This window comes from Pogoniulus pusillus, chromosome 36 (assembly GCF_015220805.1).
Source record: "Pogoniulus pusillus isolate bPogPus1 chromosome 36, bPogPus1.pri, whole genome shotgun sequence".
NCBI classification, from domain to species: Eukaryota; Metazoa; Chordata; class Aves; order Piciformes; family Lybiidae; genus Pogoniulus; species Pogoniulus pusillus.
The window spans coordinates 2352143-2370923 of NC_087299.1; the positions used below are offsets into that span (position 1 = coordinate 2352143).

General features: G+C 62.6%; 1 protein-coding gene across 1 annotated transcript in view; it reads left to right on the plus strand.

Moving 5' to 3' along the window:
• The window catches only part of CROCC (ciliary rootlet coiled-coil, rootletin), a 71961-nt gene that overhangs the window by 18694 nt on the left and 34486 nt on the right, over nt 1–18781 (plus strand). Inside the window, exons 8-21 of the mRNA XM_064171749.1 lie at nt 366–472; nt 571–765; nt 1706–1802; nt 3530–3625; nt 4313–4444; nt 4523–4722; nt 7580–7741; nt 9010–9154; nt 10996–11364; nt 12843–13036; nt 13132–13259; nt 15312–15487; nt 17255–17356; nt 17454–17588. Of these exons, the coding sequence (XP_064027819.1) occupies nt 366–472; nt 571–765; nt 1706–1802; nt 3530–3625; nt 4313–4444; nt 4523–4722; nt 7580–7741; nt 9010–9154; nt 10996–11364; nt 12843–13036; nt 13132–13259; nt 15312–15487; nt 17255–17356; nt 17454–17588 (2238 nt within the window). The remainder of the gene's footprint in view (nt 1–365; nt 473–570; nt 766–1705; nt 1803–3529; nt 3626–4312; nt 4445–4522; nt 4723–7579; nt 7742–9009; nt 9155–10995; nt 11365–12842; nt 13037–13131; nt 13260–15311; nt 15488–17254; nt 17357–17453; nt 17589–18781) is intronic.

An 18781-nucleotide genomic window follows, 5' to 3' on the forward strand; every position in this document is an offset into this window, starting at 1 on the left:
ACCACTGGGAGGGATGCAGGACCGCTGTGAGGGATGCAGGACCACTGTGAGGGATGCAGGACCACTGGGAGAGATGCAGGACCACAAGAGGTGTTGCATGGGGAAGAATTTGGGGGCGCAGGGGCTGCAGCACATGGTGGGAGGGTGATGCAGGGCAGGAAGATGCCTGTCCCCTGCCCCTCTCTGTCCAGGGTGCAGGGCAGCTGGGTGGGAGGCTGCTGGCTCCGGAGGGCGTTGGGTGTGATGGGCGCAGGCATGAGGGCGTCGCACGGAGGTTTGGGGATGAAGGGCACAGGCAGCTGGAGCTGCTGCCAGAGGGTGGCACCTGGGGAGGCAGGACCAGCGCTGCTCTGTGCCTTGGACAGTCCTTCAACACCTACTTCAGCAACGAGCACAGCAGGCTGCTGACCCTCTGGAGACAGGTGGTGGCCTTCAGGCGGCACTTCGGGGAGATGAAAGCCACCACCGAGAGGTCAGCAGGGGCCCGGGAGGGTTCCCAGGGTGGGGGCCCCGAGGTCCTCAAAGACCCCCGGCATGGCTGGGGTCCCACCCTGTGCCTGCTGGTGGCAGGGATCTGTCGGAGCTGAGCCACGAGGCGTCGCGGGCCAGCAGAGCTGCCCACGCTGCCTGCCTGCACCTGGCTGCCAACCTGCGGCTGGCAGAGAGCCAGGCTGGGGCTGCCCGGGAGCAGCAGCAGATGAGGCTGGCACAGCTGGAGGAGAGGGCACAGGATGCTGATCGGGAGAAAGCTGCCCTTGGAGCCAGGTACTAGGGACGGGGGGAGGAGGGGAGATGCTTTCTGTGGCGTTAGGGAGCTGCTCCGATTGGAGGAGAGCCCAGCCCTGAGCCCAGCGCTGCAGGGCACTGCCAAACCATGGCCCTCAGTGCCCCCTGCAGGGATGGGCACTGCAGCACTGCCCTGGGCAGCTTGGGCCAGGCCCTGGCAGCCCTCAAGGGGGAGGAATTGTTCCTCATGGCCAACCTGAACCTCACCTGGGGCAACTTGAGGCCATTTCCTCCTTCCCTGTCACTTGTTCCTTGGCAGAGGAGACCAACCCCCCCTGGTGCCAGCCTTCTCTCAGGGAGGTGCAGAGAGCCAGAAGGGCTCCCCTCAGCCTCCTTTCCTCCAGGCTGCACACCCCCAGCTCCCTCAGCTGCCCCTCCCCAGACCCTTCCCCAACCTCATTGCCCCTCTCTGGACCTGCTGCAGCTCCTCAATGTCCTTCTTGGAGCGAGTGGCTCAAAACTCAACTCAGGACTCAGGGGGCAGTCTGCCCAGTCCAGGGGGACAATCCCTGCCCTGCTCCTGCTGCCCACACCATTGCTGACCCAGGCCAGGCTGCTGGTGCCCTTCGTGCCCACCTGGGCACCCCCTGGCTCATCTCCAGCTGCTGTCCCTGGTCCTTGTGTTCTGGGCAGTTTGCAGCCACTCTGCCCCTCCTGGAGCTTTCCTGGGGTTGTTGTGACCCAAGAGCAGGACTCATCCCTTGGCCTTGCTGAGCCTCATCCCATTGGCCTCAGCCCATGGGTGCAGCCTGGCCAGGTGCCCCTACAGAGCCTCCAAGCCTCCATCAGATCAGGAGTCCCTCCCAGCTGAGTGTCCCCTGCAGAGTGCCTGAGGATGCCTCCATGCCCTGCTACAGATCTTTGATGAAGAGAGCAGGGTGCCAGAGGGGCACTGCTGCTGCCTGCTGTCTTGCTGCAGGTTGGCAGAGCTGGTGGTGGCCCTGGAGCGGCTGCGGGGTGAGGATGAGGAGAAGGAGCAGAGGGTGGAGACGCTGAGGCTGCAGCTACAGCAGCTGGTGAGAGTGGGGGTGGGATGTGTGCTGAGGCTGGGCATGCTGGGGCACAGCCTGTTAGCTGCAGGGCAGGGTGCATGCCAAGCTGCAGCACACAGAGCATGCCAGGGCACAGAGCATGCTGGGCTGCAGCACACACAGAGCATGCCAGGGCACAGAGCATGCTGGGCTGCAGCACACACTGCATGCCAGGGCACAGAGCATGCTGGGCTGCAGCACACACTGCATGCCAGGGCACAGTGGATGCTGAGCTGCAGCACACGGAGCATGCCAGGGCACAGAGCATGCTGGGCTGCAGCACACGGAGCATGCCAGGGCACAGAGCATGCTGGGCTGCAGCACACGGAGCATGCCAGGGCACAGAGCATGCTGGGCTGCAGCACACACTGCATGCCAGGGCACAGTGGATGCTGAGCTGCAGCACACGGAGCATGCCAGGGCACAGAGCATGCTGGGCTGCAGCACACGGAGCATGCCAGGGCACAGTGCATGCTGAGCTGCAGCACACACAGAGCATGCCAGGGCACTGTGCATGCTGGGCTGCAGCACACAGAGCATGCCAGGGCACAGTGCACACTGGGCTGCAGCACACAGAGCATGCCAGGGCACAGTGCATGCTGGGCTGCAGCACACAGAGCATGCCAGGGCACTGTGCATGCTGAGCTGCAGCACATAGGACATGCCAGGGCACAGTGCTTGCCAAGCCTCGATGCACACTGGGGCATGCTGTGTTCCAGCTGCAGCACTCAATGCACGTTGGGGTGTGATGCATGCCAGGTTGCAACACATTATGCAAGCCAGTGCCAAGCTGCAGTGCATTATGCACTTAGGGGCATGCTGCATGCCACTTGGCAAGATATGATGCACAGTGGGGCACAATGTATGCCAAGCCACAGCATGGGTGTGTGTGAGGGCATGCTGCATGCCACACGCCACACTGCAATGCCTGCTGCATGCCAAGCTGCCATGATACATGCTGGGGTTCACTGTGCAGTGCCTGCTGTGTGCCAGGCTGCAGCAAGCACCAGGGTGCATGGTATGGTGCATGCCAAGGTGTGCTAAATGCTGGGGTGCACTCTGCAGTGCCAGGCTGCAGCAAGCACCAGGGTGCATGGCGTGGTGCATGCCAAGGTGTGCTACATGCTGGGGTGCACTGTGCAGTGCCAGGCTGCAGCAAGCACCAGGGTGCATGGTATGGTGCATGCCAAGGTGTGCTACATGCTGGGGTGCACTCTGCAGTGCCAGGCTGCAGTAAGCACCAGGGTGCATGGCGTGGTGCATGTCAAGGTGTGCTACATGCTGGGGTGCACTGTGCAGTGCCAGGCTGCAGCAAGCACCAGGGTGCATGGTGTGGTGCATGCCAAGGTGTGCTACATGCTGGGGTGCACTCTGCAGTGCCTGTTGTGTGCCAGGTGGCAGTAAGCACCAGGGTGCATGGTGTGGTGCATGCCAAGGTGTGCTACGTGCTGGGCTGCACTCTGCAGTGCCAGGCTGCAGTAAGCACCAGGGTGCATGGTGTGGTGCATGCCAAGGTGTGCTACGTGCTGGGCTGCACTCTGCAGTGCCAGGCTGCAGTAAGCACCAGGGTGCATGGTGTGGTGCATGCCAAGGTGTGCTACATGCCCAGTCATACTGCATGCTGCATGGCAGGGGGTGATGCCTGCGGGGTGATGCCTGCTGGGCACCGTGCCCCAGCCGTGCCCGGCAGTGCAGTGAGGGTTGCTTTGCAGGAGGCCTCTCGTGCCCAGGAACCCTCCCCAGCAGAGGTGGAGGCTTTGCGCTCCGAGCTGGAGCAGCTCCGTGGGACGCTGCAGGACATCACCCAGGTGCTGGGGGCTCCCCAGTGTCCTCGACCCCTCCCCAGTGTCCCTAACCCCTCCTCAGTGTCCTCGACCCCTCCCCAGTGTCTCTAACCCCTCCCCAGTGTCCTCGACCCCTCCCCAGTGTCCCTAACCCCTCCTCAGTGTCCTCGACCCCTCCCCAGTGTCTCTAACCCCTCCCCAGTGTCCGCAACCCCTTCCCAGTGTTCAGGACCCCTCTCCAGTGTCCTATATCCCTCCCCAGTGTGCCCAGCCCCTTCCCAGTGTCCCCAGCCCCTCCCCAGTGTCCCTAACCCCTCTCCAGTGTCCTCGACCCCTCCCCAGTGTCCGCAGCCCCTCCCCAGTGTTCGGGACCCCTCTCCAGTGTCCTATATCCCTCCCCAGTGTGCCCAGCCCCTCCCCAGTGTGCCCAGCCCCTCCCCAGTGTCCCTAGCCCCTCCCCAGTGTCCCCAGCCCCTTCCCAATGTCCCCGACCCCTCCCCAGTGTCTGCAGCCCCTCCCCAGTGTTCGGGACCCCTCTCCAGTGTCCCATATCCCTCCCCAGTGTGCTCAGCCCCTCTCCAGCGTGCCCAGCCCCTCCCCAGTGTCCCCAGCCCCTTCCCAATGTCCCCGACCCCTCCCCAGTGTCCCCGACCCCCCCGCAGCCCAGAGTCTCTCCTCCCTGACCGAGAGTCTCTCCCTGTCCCCTGGCAGTCGGTGCTGGCTCAGGACCCTGAGCACCAAGAGTCCCCCTCAGCGTCCCCTCCGTGTCCTCCCCCCACGTCCCCTCACCACAGCCTCACCACCGTCCAGGCTGCCCTGCGCCACCGCCAGCTCCAGCTGCAGGTAAGAGGCCAGGGGCTGCAGGACGAGATGATGATGGTGATGGCGATGAAGGCTGATCCCACCTCGTACCTCACCCAGGATGCCCGGAGCCAGGCAGAGGCCAGCCGGGAGGTGGCCGAGGGCCTGCAGCGGGAGCTTGGGGACAGCAAGCAGCAGCTGGGGGCGCTGGAGAGGAGGCTGCAGGAGCTCAGCGCTGAGGCTGAAGGCTGCCGGCGGGCGCAGGATGAGGCCCTGTGCGAGGTGGCTCGGCTGAGGGTGGAGGCTGAGGGCCTGCGCAGGTGCCCAGCACCCTCTTGTCTGTCCTCTGCTCCCACCCTCCCTGCGGGGCTGCCCCTGCATGCCTCTGTCTGTGCTCATCCTTCCCTGAGGCTTGCCCTTCCCATCCTTGCATCCCCCTCTGCATCCTGCCCCATCTGTCTGTCTGTCTCCATCCTGCACAGCCATCTCCTGTACCCATCCACCTACCCACCCAGCCATACACCCATCCATCCACCCATCCATCCACTCACCCACCCAGCCATCCACCCATCCATCCATTCACCCATCCACCCATCTATCCATCCACTCACCCATCCACCCATCCATCCATCCACTCACCCATCCGCCCATCCATCCATCCACTCACCCATCCACCCATCCATCCACCCACTCACCCATCCATCCACTCACCCATCCACTCACCCATCCACCCATCCATCCATCCACTCACCCATCCATCCACTCACCCATCCACTCACCCATCCATCCACTCACCCATCCACCCATCCATCCATCCACTCACCCATCCATCCACTCACCCATCCACTCACCCATCCATCCACCCATCCATCCACTCACCCATCCACTCACCCATCCATCCATCCATCCATCCATCCATCCATCCATCCATCCACTCACCCATCCATCCACCCATCCATCCACTCACCCATCCACTCACCCATCCATCCATCCACTCATCCATCCATCCACCCATCCATTCACCCACCCATCCACCCATCCACCCATCCACCCATCCATCCCTCCATCCACCCCTCCGTCCACCCACCCACTCATCCACCCACCCGTGCACCCATCCACCCATCTACCCATCCACCTATCCATCCCTCTCTCCCTTTTTATCCTCCTGCTTGTCCTGCCCTCTGTCAGTCTGTCCTTGTCTATCCTGCCTTGTCTGTCTGTCCATCCATCTCCACACATTTCGTCTCTGTCCCTGTGCATTCCTCCAGCTCAGTTTACCCACCTGTGAGCGTCAGCACATCCACCTGCCCACCTGTGTCTGTCCTTCCACCTGCCCACCCGTGTCTGTCCTTCCACCTGCCCACCCACGTCTGTCCTTCCACCTGCCCACCCGTGTCTGTCCTTCCACCTGCCCACCCACATCTGTCCTTCCACCTGCCCACCCATGTCTGTCCTTCCACCTGCCCACCCACGTCTGTCCTTCCACATCCACCTGTCCACCCGTGTCTGTCCTTCCACCTGCCCACCCGTGTCTGTCCTTCCACCTGCCCACCTGTGTCTGTCCTTCCACCTGCCCACCCACGTCTGTCCTTCCACATCCACCTGTCCACCCGTGTCTGTCCTTCCACCTGCCCACCCGTGTCTGTCATTCCACTTCCACCTGCCCACCTGTGTCTGTCCTTCCACCTGCCCACCCGTGTCTGTCCTTCCACCTGCCCACCTGTGTCTGTCCTTCCACCTGCCCACCCGTGTCTGTCCTTCCACTTCCACCTGCCCACCTGTGTCTGTCCTTCCACCTGCCCACCCATGTCTGTCCTTCCACCTGCCCACCCGTGTCTGTCCTTCCACCTGCCCACCCATGTCTGTCCTTCCACATCCACCTGCCCACCCGTGTCTGTCCTTCCACCTGCCCACCCATGTCTGTCCTTCCACATCCACCTGCCCACCCGTGTCTGTCCTTCCACCTGCCCACCCATGTCTGTCCATCCACTTCCACCTGCCCACCCATGTTTGTCCTTCTATCTGCCCACCCATATCTGTCCTTCTACCTGTCCATCTGTCTTCCCACCCGTGTCCATCCACCCACCTGCATCCTCCCATCTCTCTGCCCACCCATGCCCATCCATCTGCTCACCTGTGTCCATCAAAGGGCCAACCCATGCCCGTCCGTCTGTCCATCTGTCCACCCATGCCTGTGTGTCCATCCACCTGCCTGCTTCTGTTCATCCATCTCCCTGCCTGTGCCTGTCTGCCCAGCCATGTCTGTCTGTCTGTCTGCCTACCAGTATCAACCCGTGAACCTGTGTTCATCTGCCTGCCTGTGTCCATCTGTCTGTCCATTTGTCCATCCATCTCTGTCCATCTTCCCACCTGCATCCATCTATCTGCTCACCTGTATCCATCTGTCTGTCCATCCACCTACCTGTGTCTGTCTGTCCATCCATCTGCCCATTCGTGTCTGTCTGTCCATCCACCTACCTGTGTCTGTCTGTCCATCCACCTGCCCACTTGTGTCTGTCTGTCCATCCACTTACCTGTGTCTGTCTGTCCATCCATCTTCCCGCTCATGTCTTTCTGTCCGTCCGCCTACCTGTGTCTGTCTGTCCATCCATCTGCCCATTCGTGTCTGTCTGTCCATCCATCTGCCTGTGTCTGTCTGTCCATCCATCTGCCCACTCATGTCTGTCTGTCCATCCACCTGCCTGTGTCTGTCTGTCCATCCATCTGCCCACTCATGTCTGTCTGTCCATCCACCTGCCTGTGTCTGTCTGTCCATCCATCTGCCCATTCGTGTCTGTCTGTCCATCCATCTGCCTGTGTCTGTCTGTCCATCCATCTGCCCACTCATGTCTGTCTGTCCATCCACCTGCCTGTGTCTGTCTGTCCATCCATCTGCCCACTCATGTCTGTCTGTCCATCCACCTGCCTGTGTCTGTCTGTCCATCCATCTGCCCACTCATGTCTGTCTGTCCATCCACCTGCCTGTGTCTGTCTGTCCATCCATCTGCCCACTCATGTCTGTCTCTCCATCTGCCCACCCGCCTCCATCCATCCATCCATCCCTCCCTCCCTCTACCCCCCTGCACCCATCCGCCTGCCTCCCCTCCATCCGTGCCCGCCTGTCCGTCCGTCTGCTCACCCACACTGCCCCACCGTGTCCGTCTGTCTGCCTGGCAGGGAGCGGCTGCGGGCAGAGGCAGCGCTGGCAGCAGAGCAGCAGCGGGCAGGTGCCCTGCAGCAGGAGCGGGCACAGCTGCAGCGCCAGGGCGAGGGGCTGGAGGATGCCCGCGCCGAGGCTGCCCGGGACGCTGAGGCCACTCGCCAGCAGCTGCAGCACAGGTGGGTGCTGCATGATGGTAGTGGGTGCTGCATGGTGCTGGTGGGTGCTGCATGATGGTAGTGGGTGCTGCGTGGTGCTGGTGGGTGCTGCGTGGTGGTGGTGGGTGCTGCATGATGGTAGTGGGTGCTGCGTGGTGCTGGTGAGTGCTGCATGGTGGTAGTGGGTGCTGTGTGGTGATGGTGGGTGCTCCGTGGTGGTAATGGGTGCTGTGTGGTGGTAATGGGTGCTGTGTGGTGGTAGTGGGTGCTGTGTGGTGGTAGTGGGTGCTGCGTGGTGGTAGTGGGTGCTGCGTGGTGATGGTGGGTGCTGCATGGTGATGGTGAGTGCTGCGTGGTGGTAGTGGATGCTGCGTGGTGGTAGTGGGTGCTACGTGGTGGTGATGGGTGCTGAATGGTGGTGGTGGGTGCTGCGTGGTGGTGGTGGGTGCTGCGTGGTGGTAGTGGGTGCTGCGTGGTGGTAGTGGGTGCTGCGTGGTGCTGGTGGGTACTGCATGCTGGTGGTGGGTGCTGTGTGGTGGTGATGGGTGCTGCATGATGGTAATGGGTGCTGCGTGGTGATGGTGGGTGCTGCGTGGTGGTAGTGGGTGCTGTGTGGTGGTGGTGGGTGCTGTGTGGTGGTAATGGGTGCTGCGTGGTGGTAGTGGGTGCTGCATGGTGGTAGTGGGTGCTGCGTGGTGGGTAGTGGGTGCTGCATGGCGTTGATGGGTGCTGTAGCATCCCCCTCCCAACAACCCAGTGGGACCCCTGCAGCCTCCCCGTAGATCTAGGTGCTCCACTCATAAATTGGGTGCTGTAGCCCCTTCAACTGGGTGCTGCAGCTTCCCACCGAGGTGGTGCTGCAAGATGTCAGTGGGTGCTGCAGCCTCACCCAAAATGAGTCCCCTAAGGGCCCCTTCATGGGAGTGCTGCCACCTCTGCCCCTCCCAATTTGGGTGTTGCAACTTTCCCCCCACCCAAGTGGGTCTCCTGATGCCTCCCTGTAAGGTGGATGCTGCAGGATCTCCCACCAAAGTGGGTGCTGCCCCCTTGCCCCCCCACAAGGTGGGTGCTGAAACTTCCCCCCCAAGTGAGTGGAGTGCAGCACTTCTGTGGGTGCTGCCACCTGCCACGCAGGTGCTGCAGCCAGATGGGTGCCAGCAAACACTGGGTGCTGCAGCTCCCCTCCAAGTGGGTGCTGCGTGGTAGTGGGTGCTGTGACCCCCCCCCCCCGCCCTCCTTGAGCGGGTCCTGAAGCCCCTGTGCCCTCGGTGCCCCGGGGGGTGCCGCAGCCAGCAGCAGGTGGAGCAGCTGGAGGCGCAGCGTGCGGCGGCGCAGCAGGAGCTGCTGGAGGCGCGGGAGGCGCTGAGCCGCGCGGCGCTGGAGGCTGAGGTGGCTCGGGGCGAGCAGGAGGCGCTGGCTGAGGCGCTGGCAAAGGTGGGTAACAGCCCCCAGGCCCCCACCCCTAGGTGATGGATGCAGCCCCAACAGTGGGTGCAGCCCCCTCCCATGCAGCAGGCTCAGCTCCCTCTGCAGAGGCTGTCACCTGTCCAGTGTCAGTGCCTGCCAGCCCTGCAGTGGGCACAGCCCCATAGCAACTGGCACAGCTCATGCAGCAAGTGCAGCTCCTCAGCAGTGGGTGCAGCCCCCACCTGTGCAGCAGGCTTAGCTCCCTGCCCTGCAGCAGGCACAGCCCCTAAGCAGCAGGCACAGCCCCTAAGCAGCAGGCACAGCCCATGCAGCAAGTGCAGCTCCCCAGCAGTGGGTGCAGCCCCCTCCCATGCAGCAGGCTTAGCTCCCTGCCCTGCAGCAGGCACAGCCCCTAAGCAGCAGGCACAGCTCATGCAGCAAGTGCAGCTTCCCAGCAGTGGGTGGAGCCCCCACCTGTGCAGCAGGCTTAGCTCCCTGCCCTGCTGCAGGCACAGCCCCTAAGCAGCAGGCACAGCTCATGCAGCAAGTGCAGCTCCCCAGCAGTGGGTGCAGCCCCCACCTGTGCAGCAGGCTTAGCTCCCTGCCCTGCTGCAGGCACAGCCCCTAAGCAGCAGGCACAACTCATGCAGCAAGTGCAGCTCCCCAGCAGTGGGTGCAGCCCCTGCAGCAGGTGCACCCCCCTGCAATGGGTGCAACTGTTATGCACCAGGCTCATCCCATGCAGCAGGTGCAACTCCCAAGCAGCAGATGCATCCCCATAGCAACAGGCACAACCCCTGCAGCAGGTACAGCCTTCCAGCAGCAAGTGCATCCCCTGCAGGAGGTGCAACTCTTAATACACCAGGCTCATCCCATGCAGTGGGTGCAACTCCCAGAGAGCAAATGCAGCCCCTGCAGTAGATGCATCCCCCTGCAGTGGGTGCAAGCCCTAAGCACCAGGCTCATCCCATGCAGTGGGTGCAACTCCCAGACAGCAAATGCAGCCCCTGCAGCAGATGCATCCCCCTGCAGTGGGTGCAAGCCCTAAGCACCAGGCTCATTCAGTGCAGTTGGGTGCAACTCCCAGGCAGCAAATGCAGCCCTTGCAGTAGATGCATCCCCCTGCAGTGGGTGCAAGCCCTAAGCACCAGGCTCATTCCGTGCAGTTGGGTGCAACTCCCAGGCAGCAAATGCATCCCCCTGCAGTGGGTGCATCCCCTAAGGCAGCAGGTGCAAGCCCTAAGCACCAGGCTCATCCCATGCAGTGGGTGCAACTCCCAGACAGCAAATGCAGCCCCTGCAGTAGATGCATCCCCCTGCAGTGGGTGCAAGCCCTAAGCACCAGGCTCATCCCATGCAGTGGGTGCAACTCCCAAGCAGCAAATGCAGCCCCTGCAATAGATGCATCCCCCTGCAGTGGGTGCAAGCCCTAAGCACCAGGCTCATCCCATGCAGTGGGTGCAACTCCCAGACAGCAAATGCAGCCCCTGCAATAGATGCATCCCCCTGCAGTGGGTGCAAGCCCTAAGCACTCATTCCGTGCAGTTGGGTGCAACTCCCAAGCAGCAAATGCAGCCCCTGCAGCAGATGCATCCCCCTGCAGTGGGTGCAAGCCCTAAGCACCAGGCTCATTCCGTGCAGTTGGGTGCAACTCCCAAGCAGCAAATGCAGCCCCTGCAGTGGGTGCATCCCCTAAGGCAGCAGGTGGAAGCCCTAAGCACCAGGCTCATCCCGTGCAGTTGGGTGCAACTCCCAGGCAGCAAATGCAGCCCCTGCAATAGATGCATCCCCCTGCAGTGGGTGCAAGCCCTAAGCACCAGGCTCAGCGGGTGCCGCAGGCTGCCGCATGGCTCTGACCCCCGCGGCAGGCGCAGGGGAGCTGCGGGGAGCTGGCGGCGGCGCAGCGGGCGGCGGCGGCCGAGGAGGGCAGGCTGCGGGATGCCCTGGCCAAGACCAGCGAGCTGGCGGCGGGGCTGGCTCGGGAGAAGACGGAGCTGAGCCGGAGCCTGGCGCGGCTGGAGGAGGAGCGGGAGCGGGGCCGCGGCCGCACCCGGGAGCTGCTGCAGGAGCTGGGCCGGCTGCGGGCGCAGCTGGAGCGGGGCCGCGGGACCGGGGCCGCCGAGCTGCAGGGGCTGGAGCGGGCCCGCAGGGCGGCCGAGGAGGGCAGGCGAGGGCTGCGCGCAGAGCTGCGGGCACTGCGCGCCCAGCACCAGCGCCTGCGCCAGCACCTGGGGCAGGTGGGGCTGTGGGGGGCACTGGGAGCGGTGGGGAGGGGGTGCGGGGCGACTGGGAGGGTGTGGAGTGTGATTGGGAGGGGGCATCGGACAGCTGGGAGTGGTGGGGAGAGGATAGGGGTAACTGGGGAAGGGGTGTGGGGCAACTGGGAATGATGGGGAGAGGATAGGGGGTGACTGGGGAAGGGAGCGTTGGATACCTGGGATTGATAGGATGAGGATGGGGGGTAACTGGGAAGGGGTATGGGCCACCTGGGAATGATGGGGAAGGGCTGGGGGGTAACTGGGAAGGGGTATGGGCCACCTGGGAATGATGGGGAGGGGTTGGGGGGTAGCTGGAAAGGAGTATGAGACAACTGGGAGGGATAGGGAGGGGGCATGGGGCAAGTGGAAGGGGCATGGTGTAACTGGGAGGCACTGGGAGTGTGTCAGGTGTAATTGGGAGGGGACATGGGGCACTGGGACTGATGGGGAAAGGATTGGGGGTAACTGGATGGGGGCATGGGGCAGCTGGGAGTGAAAGGGAAAAGATAGAGGGTAACTGGGAAGGGGTATGGGAAAACTGGGAGTGATGGAGAGCGGATAGGGGGTGACTGGGAAGGGGTATGGGGCACCCGGGAGTGATGGGGAGAGGGTAGGGGGTGACTGGGAAGGGGCATGGGGCACCCGGGAGTGATGGGGAGCGGATAGGGGGTGACTGGGAAGGGGTATGGGGCACCTGGGAGTGATGGGGAGAGGGTAGGGGGTGACTGGGAAGGGGTATGGAACAACTGGGAATGATGGGGAGAGGATGGAGGGTGACTGGGAAGGGGTATGGGGCTCTTGGGAGCAGGGGTAGGGAGGGGTATGGGATGACTGAGAGGGGCATGGGACAAGTGGGAGTGGTATGGGGTAACTGGGAGGGACTGGAAAGGTGTCAAGTGAAGTTGGGAGGGGACAGCTGGGAGTGATGGGGGAGGGGCTACGGGAGGACTGGGAGGGTGTCAGGTGTGATTTGGAAGGGGCATGTGGCAACTGGGAGCAATGGGGGGTGGGTATGGGGTTACTGAGAGGGTGCATGGGGCACCTGGGGGGACTGGGGAAGGAGTACAGCATGTGTGGAAGGGACTGGGAGGGCACAGGGTGACTGGGGGGGGTGGGAAGGGAGTGTGGGGAATGTGCTTGTGCTAACTGGGAGAGGGCGCATGGGGCAACTGGGGGGACTGGGGAAGTGGCACAGGGTAACTGGGAAGAGTGCACAGGGTGGCTGGGGAGGGTGGCATGGGTAACTGGGAGGGGGGCACGGGTTGACTGGGGGGACTGTGGAAGCTGCGTGGGGGGAAGCGAAAGGGATGGGGAGGGTGTGTGAGGAAACTGGGAGGGTGCGTGGGGTGCCTGGGAGGATCACGGCCGACGCGTGGGGTCCTTGGGAGGGTAAGTGGGGGGCTGGGCGGGGTGGCACGGGGTGGCTGGGCACGGGGTGACGGCGCTGGGCACCGCAGGCGGTGCAGGAGCAGGGCGCAGCGGGCGAGGCGCTGGCACAGGCGCGGGGCGAGCAGGAGCGGCTGCGGCAGGAGCTGCTGCGGTTGAGCCATGCCCGCGGGGCGCTGGCCAAGGAAGGAGCCAGCCTGAGCGTCCAGCTCGCCGCCGCCCAGCGCCACGGCCAGGATCAGGCCCAGGAGGTGGCCAGGCTCAGGTGGGTGCTGTTGGGACTGCGAAGGGGTCACCCTCCCCCGCCCCGCAGCCCTCCCTCTCCCCAGGGTTGGCAGCGTGGTGGGTGATGCCCTGCAGGTCGGAGAAGGAGGGGTTGGAGAGCAGCATCTTCCAGCTGCAGGAGCAGCTGGCCCAGCTCGATGCCCGCAACCAGCAGCTGGAGGCCGAGGGCCGGACCCAGCTTCAGGCCAAGGAGACGCTGGAGGGTGAGGGGTCCAAGCCCTGCTCTGTGCCGAGCACCCTGGGCAGCCTCAGCTGTCCTCAGCTGCTGCCAGCCAGCCTTGCACTGCCCTGGCACCATCCCCAGGCTTCTTCATCTCCATCCTTGTCCTTGTCCCTCAGCTGCTGCCAGCCAGCCTTGCACTGCCCTGGCACCATCCCCAGGCTTCTTCATCTCCATCCTTGTCCTTGTCCCCATCTTCATAGGGATCTCCATCAATGTCTTTGTTCTCATGCTCATCCATCCCCATCTTCATCTTCCAGTCTCAGCCTTGTTCATCCTCTTCCTCTTTCATCCTCTTCCTCATTCGTGTCCATCTCCCATCATCATCATCATCTTCATCTGTTTGTCTATCCATCCTCATTTCATTTGCACCAGCATCATCCTTGCTGTCGTCTCCACCCATCCCCATCTGCATCCTTAGCCCTGTTCATGTTCATCCCCATCAAGCCCCATTCTCATCCTTCTTCCCATCCACCTTCTTAGCCATCTTCATCCATCCTCATCCTTCATCCTCCTCCCCTTCACCCTCTCCCTGATCCCTATCAGTCTCCATTTTCATCCTCACTGCTCCACATCTCCATTCCCATTCCTGTTTTCATCCTCGTCCATTCTTTCTTGTCCATCCTTATCTTCATCCTCGGGCATCTCCATCCTCATGCTCATCCATCTCCACCTTCATTCTCATCCTGTCTTCATTCCTGTCTCATACTTGTCCATCCTCATCTTCATCCCCACCTATCTCCAACCAGATCAGGACAGATCCTCTCCCACTGCTGCGTTCTTCTGTCCCTACTCCTGATGCTTAACCCACATCCCCACTGCTGGGTGGTGGATCCCTGCTGTTGATGGCAGATCCCAGATGCTGAGTGGCAGCTCCTTGCTGTTGGGTGGCAGATCCCTGCAGTCAGATGGCAGATCCCAGCTGCTGGGTGGCAGCTCCCAGCTGCTGAGTGGCAGATCCCTGCTGTTGATGGCAGATCCCAGCTGCTGGGTGGCAGATCCCAGCTGCTGAGTGGCAGATCCCTGTAGTCAGATGACAGATCCCAGCTGCTGGGTGGCAGCTCCTTGCTGTTGGGTGGCAGATCCCTGTAGTCAGATGACAGATCCCAGCTGCTGGGTGGCAGCTCCTTGCTGTTGGGTGGCAGATCCCTGTAGTCAGATGACAGATCCCAGCTGCTGGGTGGCAGATCCTTGGTGTTGGGTGGCAGATCCTTGCTGTCAGGTGTCTGATCCCCGCTGCTGGGTGGCAGATCCTTGCTGTCAGGTGGTGGATTCCAGCTGTGGGGTAGCAGATCCTAGCTGCTGGGTGGCAGATTCTTGCTGTTGGGTGGCAGATCCCAGGTGTTGGGTAGAAGATCCCCGCTGCTGGGTGGCAGATCCTTGCTGTCAGGTGGCAGATCCCTGCTGCTGGGTGGCAGATCCTTTCTGTCAGATCTTAGATCCCTGCTGTCAGGTGTCAGATACCCGCTGCTGGATGGCAGATCCCTGCTGCTGGGTGGCAGATCCCTGCTGCCAGGTGGCAGATCCCCACTGCTGGGTGGCAGATCCCTGATGCCGGGTGGCAGATTCTTGCTGTCAGGTGTCAGATCCCTGCTGCCGGGTGGCAGATCGCCGCTGCCGGGTGGCAGATCCCTGCTGCCGGGTGGCAGATCCCTGCTGCCGGGTGGCAGATCGCCGCTGCCGGGTGTCAGATCCCTGCTGCCGGGTGGCAGATCGCCGCTGCCGTGTGGCAGATCCCCGCTGCCGGGTGGCAGATCCCCGCTGCCGGGTGGCAGATCCCTGCTGCCGGGTGGCAGATCCCTGCTGCCGGGTGGCAGATCGCCGCTGCCGGGTGTCAGATCCCTGCTGCCGGGTGGCAGATCGCCGCTGCCGGGTGGCAGATCCCCGCTGCCGGGTGGCAGATCCCCGCTGCCGGGTGGCAGATCCCCGCTGCCGGGTGGCAGGTCCCTGCTGCCGGGTAGCAGATCGCTGCTGCCGGGTGGCAGATCGCTGCTGCCGGGTGGCAGATCGCCGCTGAGGACCGCTCCCCCCGCAGCGGCGCTGGGTGCAGCTCGGCGGGCGTGGGAGCAGGAGCGGCGGCAGGAGCGGGAGCAGGCGCTGCGGGCGCGGCGGCAGGCGGTGGCGGCGGCCGAGGCGGCGGCGGTGGCGGTGACCCTGCAGAACGCCCGCGACAGCCACCGCGGGGAGCTGGGCAGCCTCCAGCGCCAGAAGGTGGGTGCTGGGGTGCCCGGGGGTGCCCGGCGCTGGCGGCTGGGGCGGCAGGGTGAGTGCCGTGGTGACCTAGGGGGGGCGCAGCATCGGTGCCTGGGCTGCGGCGGTGCCTGTTGGGTCACGGCTCTGAGCCAGCCTGAACTTGGGGGTGCAGAGCTGCTCTCTGGGGCACCATTCTGACCTTGTTCGGGGGTGCAGCTCTGAGTTTTGGGGGTCCCAGGCTGAGTGTAGAGCCTGGATGGTGATTTCTCCTGGTACAGTGGTGCTCCTCGGGCTGCGGGGTTGGGTTTTGGGGTGCAGGGATGGGTTTTTGGGGTGCAAGGCTGGGTTTTGGGGTGCAGTGCTGGCTGTTGGGGGATGATATTGTTAAGGGGGACACACACGATGGTGATTTTGGGGACCAGTCCTGACTTTTTGGGGTAAGGTGGTGATAATTTCAGTGTAGTGCTGATTTGCTTGGGCACTGAGTTGATCTTGGGGTGGTGGTGACTTTTGGGGTGCAGTGGTGACTTTTGGGGTGTGGTGGTGATTTCTGGGGAGCAAGCCTGAATTTAGGGCCTGCAGTGCTCATTTTTGGGGGTCCAGTGTTGATTTTTGGGTGTACAGTGCTGTTGTTTTGGGGTAGAGTGCTGATTTTTGGGGGTTCAGTACTGATTTTTAGGGGTGCGCTGATTTTCTGGGGACCAGTGGTGAGTTTCGTGAGTGCAGTGCTGACTTTTGTGGGTGGAGTACTGATATTGGGGTGTCAGTGCTGAGTTTTGGTGTGCAGTGCTGAGTTTTGTGGATCCAGTGCTGATTTTTTGGGTGCAGTGCTGATTTTTGGGGATCCAGTGTCGAATTTTGGGGTGCAATGCTGATCTTTTGGGTGCAGTGCTGATTTTTTTTTGGTGCAGTGCTGAGTTTTGGGGTGCAGTCCTGAGTTTTGGGGATCCAGTGCTGATTTTTGGGGTGCAATTCTGATTTTTGAGTATGCAGTGCTGATATTTGAGGGTGCAGTATTGATTTTTGGGGGTCCAGTGCTGGTTTTTGGGGTGCAACGCTTGTATTTGGGGGTGCAGTGCTGATTTTTTGGGGTCCACTGCTGATTTGAGGGGTGCAGCACTGAGTTTTGGGGATCCAGTGCTGATTTTTGGTGACTGGTGGTGAGCTTTGGGGGGTCCAATGCTGACTTTTGAGGTTCCAGTGCTGACTGTTGGGGCACAGTGCTGATTTTGGGGGTTGCAGTGCCGAGTTTTGGGGTTCCAGTGCTGACTGTTGGAGCACAGTGCTGATTTTTGGGGGTGCAGTGCCAAGTTTTGGGGTTCCAGTGCTGCTTGTTGGGGCACAGTGCTGATTTTTGGGGGTGCAGTGCCAAGTTTTGGGGTTCCAGTGCTAAATTTTTGGGTGCAGTGCTGATTTTTGTGGATGCAGTGCTGAGTTTTGGGGTTCCAGTGCTGCCTGTTGGGGTGCAGTGCTGATTTCAGGAGGTTCAGTGCTGAGTTTTGGGGTTCCAGTGCTGCCTTGGAGTGCAGTGCTGATTTCAGGAGGTTCAGTGCTGAGTTTTGGGGTTCCAGTGCTGCCTGTTGGGGCGCAGTGCTGATTTGGGGGTGCAGTGCCAAGTTTTGGGGTTCCAGTGCTGACTGTTGGGGTGCAGTGCTGGCTTTGGGTGGTGCAGTGCTGACTTTGGGTGGTGCAGTGCTGACTTTGGGGGGGCAGTGCTGGCTTTGGGAGGGGCAGTGCTGCTGTCTGGGGGCACGGTGCTGAGCTCGGGGGGCTTTGGGGTGCCAGGAGGAGCTGGAGGCCGAGCGGGGTCGGCTGGCACTGGAGCAGGAGGAGCTGGCAGCTGAGTTGGCAGCGCTGCGGCGGCAGCGCCAGAGCGAGAAGCAGCAGGTGAGTGGCCCCAGCGTCGCCCCCAGCCTTGCCCCAGCTCTGCTGTCACCTCCCCCCCTCCCCCAAACTGAGCCTTGTCGTCCCCCCCCGCCGCCAGGCACTGGCACTGCAGGAGGAGGAGCGGGCAGCGATGGCCAAGACGCTGGCAGGGCTGCAGCAGAGCCTGGCAGAGGCCACGGCTGAGCTGGAGCAGCAGCGCCGAGAGGTCACCACGCACCAGGAGAAGGAGCAGGTGGGTGCTGGGGGTGGGGGGGGGGCCCTAGGAGCCCTCTCACCAGAATAGCACAGAGTCCTTTGTGTCCCCCACTGCAAACCCAGTGCCTGGGTGTCCCCTGTGCCCCCCCCAACTCCAAACCGTGTGCCTGAGTGTCCTCTGTGCCCCCCACACTGCAAACCCAAAGCTTGAGTGTCCCCCATGCCCCCCCAACTCCAAACCCAGTGCCTGAGTGTCCCCCATGCCCCCCCCAACTCCAAACCCAGTGCCTGAGTGTCCCCCATGCCCCCCCCAACTCCAAACCCAGTGCCTGAGTGTCCCCCATGCCCCCCCAACTCCAAACCCAGTGCCTGAGTGTCCCCCATGCCCCCCCCAACTCCAAACCCAGTGCCTGAGTGTCCCCCATGCCCCCCCCAACTCCAAACCCAGTGCCTGAGTGTCCCTCATGCCCCCCCAACTCCAAACCCAGTGCCTGAGTGTCCCTCATGCCCCCCCCAACTCCAAACCCAGTGCCTGAGTGTCCCCCATGCCCCCCCAACTCCAAACCCAGTGCCTGAGTGTCCCTCATGCCCCCCAACTCCAAACTCAGTGCCTGAGTGTCCTCTGTGCCCCCTCAACTCCAAACCCAGTGCCTGAGTGTCCCCCATGCCCCCCCAACTCCAAACCCAGTGCCTGAGTGTCCCCCATGCCCCCCAACTCCAAACTCAGTGCCTGAGTGTCCTCTGTGCCCCCCACACTGCAAACCCAAAGCTTGAGTGTCCCCCATGCCCCCCCAACTCCAAACCCAGTGCCTGAGTGTCCCTCATGCCCCCCCCAACTCCAAACCCAGTGCCTGAGTGTCCCCCATGCCCCCCCCCACTCCAAACCCAGTGCCTGAGTGTCCCTCATGCCCCCCCAACTCCAAACCTAGTGCCTGAGTGTCCCTCATGCCCCCCCCAACTCCAAACCGTGTGCCTGAGTGTCCCCCATGCCCCCCCAACTCCAAACCCAGTGCCTGAGTGTCCCCCAACCCCACCCCTGCACCCCCCTGTGCCTGTGTCCCACACATGGCCTCCATTGCAGTGCCCCCCCCGCCTGGGTCTCCCCTATGACCACACACCCCCAAACCCCTGTGCCAGGCTATTACCCATGTCCCCCCCACTGCAAACCTGTGTCTGGGCATCCCCAGTGCCCACCTCCTCCCTGCACACCCCCATGCCAGGCCATCACCC